Source organism: Peromyscus californicus, unplaced genomic scaffold (genome assembly GCF_007827085.1).
Source record: "Peromyscus californicus insignis strain IS unplaced genomic scaffold, ASM782708v3 Scaffold_6__1_contigs__length_162567912, whole genome shotgun sequence".
Classification (NCBI taxonomy): domain Eukaryota; kingdom Metazoa; phylum Chordata; class Mammalia; order Rodentia; family Cricetidae; genus Peromyscus; species Peromyscus californicus.
Window position 1 is genome coordinate 85,269,561 of NW_026294584.1, and position 2,596 is coordinate 85,272,156.

General features: G+C 38.6%; 1 gene segment (V, D, J or C); it reads right to left on the reverse strand.

Annotated features, from left to right (window-relative positions):
- Window positions 1-988: 988 nt before the first annotated feature.
- On the reverse strand, window positions 989-2,282 carry LOC128099503 (immunoglobulin kappa variable 4-1-like). The segment is given in 2 exon segments: window positions 989-2,019; window positions 2,234-2,282. Coding segments are annotated over 2 exon segments (465 nt in total).
- Between the last annotated feature and the right edge of the window lie 314 nt (window positions 2,283-2,596).

Sequence of the window (2,596 nt, forward strand, 5' to 3'; positions counted from 1 at the left end):
CTTTTGTGGTAATTCACCAGTTTATGAGTAGGTTTTGGAAATCTTCACCCAACATTTTACCTATTTCAGATCTTTGAGTTGAATCATGATCCTTAGGGGACATAATTTTTGGTTCGATTTTTTATGATTCTGTGTTTCTGTGTTGTTATTCATATCTTTTGTTTAAGTACCTCTTTTGGTTTATTTGAAGCTTTTCTAAATTTAGCAACCTACACGCAAGGGTTCACTGCCCAGAATCACTCAGCTTTAAGGAACTGGGAGATCGCCAACAATTTTATGTAGTCTGTATCACACTTGTTCCCTGCCATATCTCCAAAATAGTTGCTCAGTAAGTTTCTTAATCAGAATATGGACATGATTAGTTGTCACATTTTTTACATTGAAGCACATTGTATCCCCCCTACAAACATTAAGCTTTATTAATTGATATGAAGTGTAAAGACTGGAAGGCAGAATCTGCTGACAAAGAACTATATCCAACATTAGAGTGAAGAGAGGTTTCTCAGTCTCCACAATAGGAAATCAGATATGGAGACTTGAGACAGAGATGTGGCCTGAGAAACAAGTGCAAGAAATACTACATTTTCCCTCCTTTGCAGATCCTAAGTATCTGGATTCTAAGTATGTAAGTTCATGTGTGTATATATGGCTATGTATATTTCCTTATGCATTCATGAGTGCATACATGTGTATGTATGTATATGTAGTGTGTATATATGTGTATTATGTGAATATGTGTTTATTTGTGTGTACATGTATGCATAAGTGTGTATGTGAATGTGGGTGCATGTGGGTGCATGGGGGGGTGAGCATGGGTGTATGTGTATGACAGACAAAGATAAAAGTAGAAGATAGACTGGGGAAGAAAATATAGCAGGAAAGGGAAGGGGAAATGGGGAAGATTAACACATAAGTTCAAAATATATGATATACTGGAAAAACATTGCTTTTAAGAAAATTGTGCACAATAAATTTACTTCAATAGAAAAATTTAATGGGCGGCAAGATGGCTCACATGCCAAAGACACTGGTCACCAAGTCTGATGTAAAACATGAGTTTGATCCTCAGAATTCAAATGACCAAGATAATCAAGTTCAAGCTGTCCTCTGACCTCCACAACTATGCCATGTCAAATTTGAACCTAGAAACATGCACACATATACACAGACACTCAAATGTATACTCACATGAACAGAGAAAAAAGTACTTAATTAACTAAAATGTAATAAAAAGTAAAAGATAAAAACAGAAGAATCAGATATGAGTAAGGAAGTAAGAAAGCCCTCCAGAAACTAGAAAAAAATAGGAAACACTCTTTCCAGAGCCTCCAAACATAAACACAGTTTGCCATCATCATCACTTCAGCCTATAGACTCTTATGATGGACACCAGAACTCCAGAACTATAAAAAGATAAATCCCTCATAGTCAAACAACAGAGTTTGTAGTAATGTGTTACAGAAGGAATAGAAAGATAATCCTGAGTTCTCCTTTGCATTCTGTATAAAGGCTTTTCATACCAGAAGACATAAGAAACATTAAAGCCATTATTTTTTTCTGGGCTCTGCAAACTTTTTCATCAATGTTTCAGGCTCACTGGCTCTCAGGCAGAAAGGGGAAGTGTGCAGGTCCAGGGCTGTGTGTGGTGCATGCAGCTGGTGAGACTCTCAGAGGAGGTTTTTGTTGGAGGCTGAGGCACTGTGGGAGGATGGTAATAATGCTGCATACAGTAGTAATCTGCCAGATCTTCAGCCTGGACACTGCTGATGGTGAGAATGAAATCTGTCCCAGACCCACTGCCTGTGAAGCGATCAGGGACCCCAGTGTCCCGAGTGGATGCCCAGTAGATCAGCAGTTTAGGAGACTGCGCTGGTTTCTGCTGGTACCAGGCTAAGTAGTTCTTCTTGTTTTCACTGTAAAAAAGATTCTGACTGGACTTGCAGCTGATGGTGACCTTCTCTCCTGCTGATACAGCCAGGGAGGATGGAGACTGTGTCATCACAGTGTCTGCACAGGCACCTGCAGCAGGAATACATAAAGAAAATGAATAATATGTAAACAAAGAATGTAGTAACAGTTGAAATTTGTCACTTTATTCCCTTGTAATGTCATGTTGTCAGAGTGTATAACTTACACAATAGAGTAAAAACTGTTATGTCCTAACACACATTGTAAATTTCTTATATACAAAGAAGTGAGTCTAAAAAGATTATAATACTTTTGAATTTCTCACCAGATACCCAGAGGAGCAGGAACATGAGGACCTGGGTCTGTGATTCCATCTTTCTCCCCCTGCTGTCTAATGCTTCTCAGTTCTCACCCCAAAGGCTTGGTTTATAAATTCTGAGCAGCTGGAATGGACTGGAGGGGCCCATGCAAAGCAGTCAGCAAATACATAAGGAAATATTTGAACAGTGTGTGTGAGTGGATGGTGTCAATGAACAGACAAAAATACCATCACAGGGAGTGTGAGCAATCAGTAAAAGGTATAAGCTTACCACTCTCAAACAGAAATCTATTAGGTGCTCTAATAACAACTTTGGGCTAAAACCCAAGACATATTTAAATCAGTTTGCTTTTGAAGAAATGTTAGGAA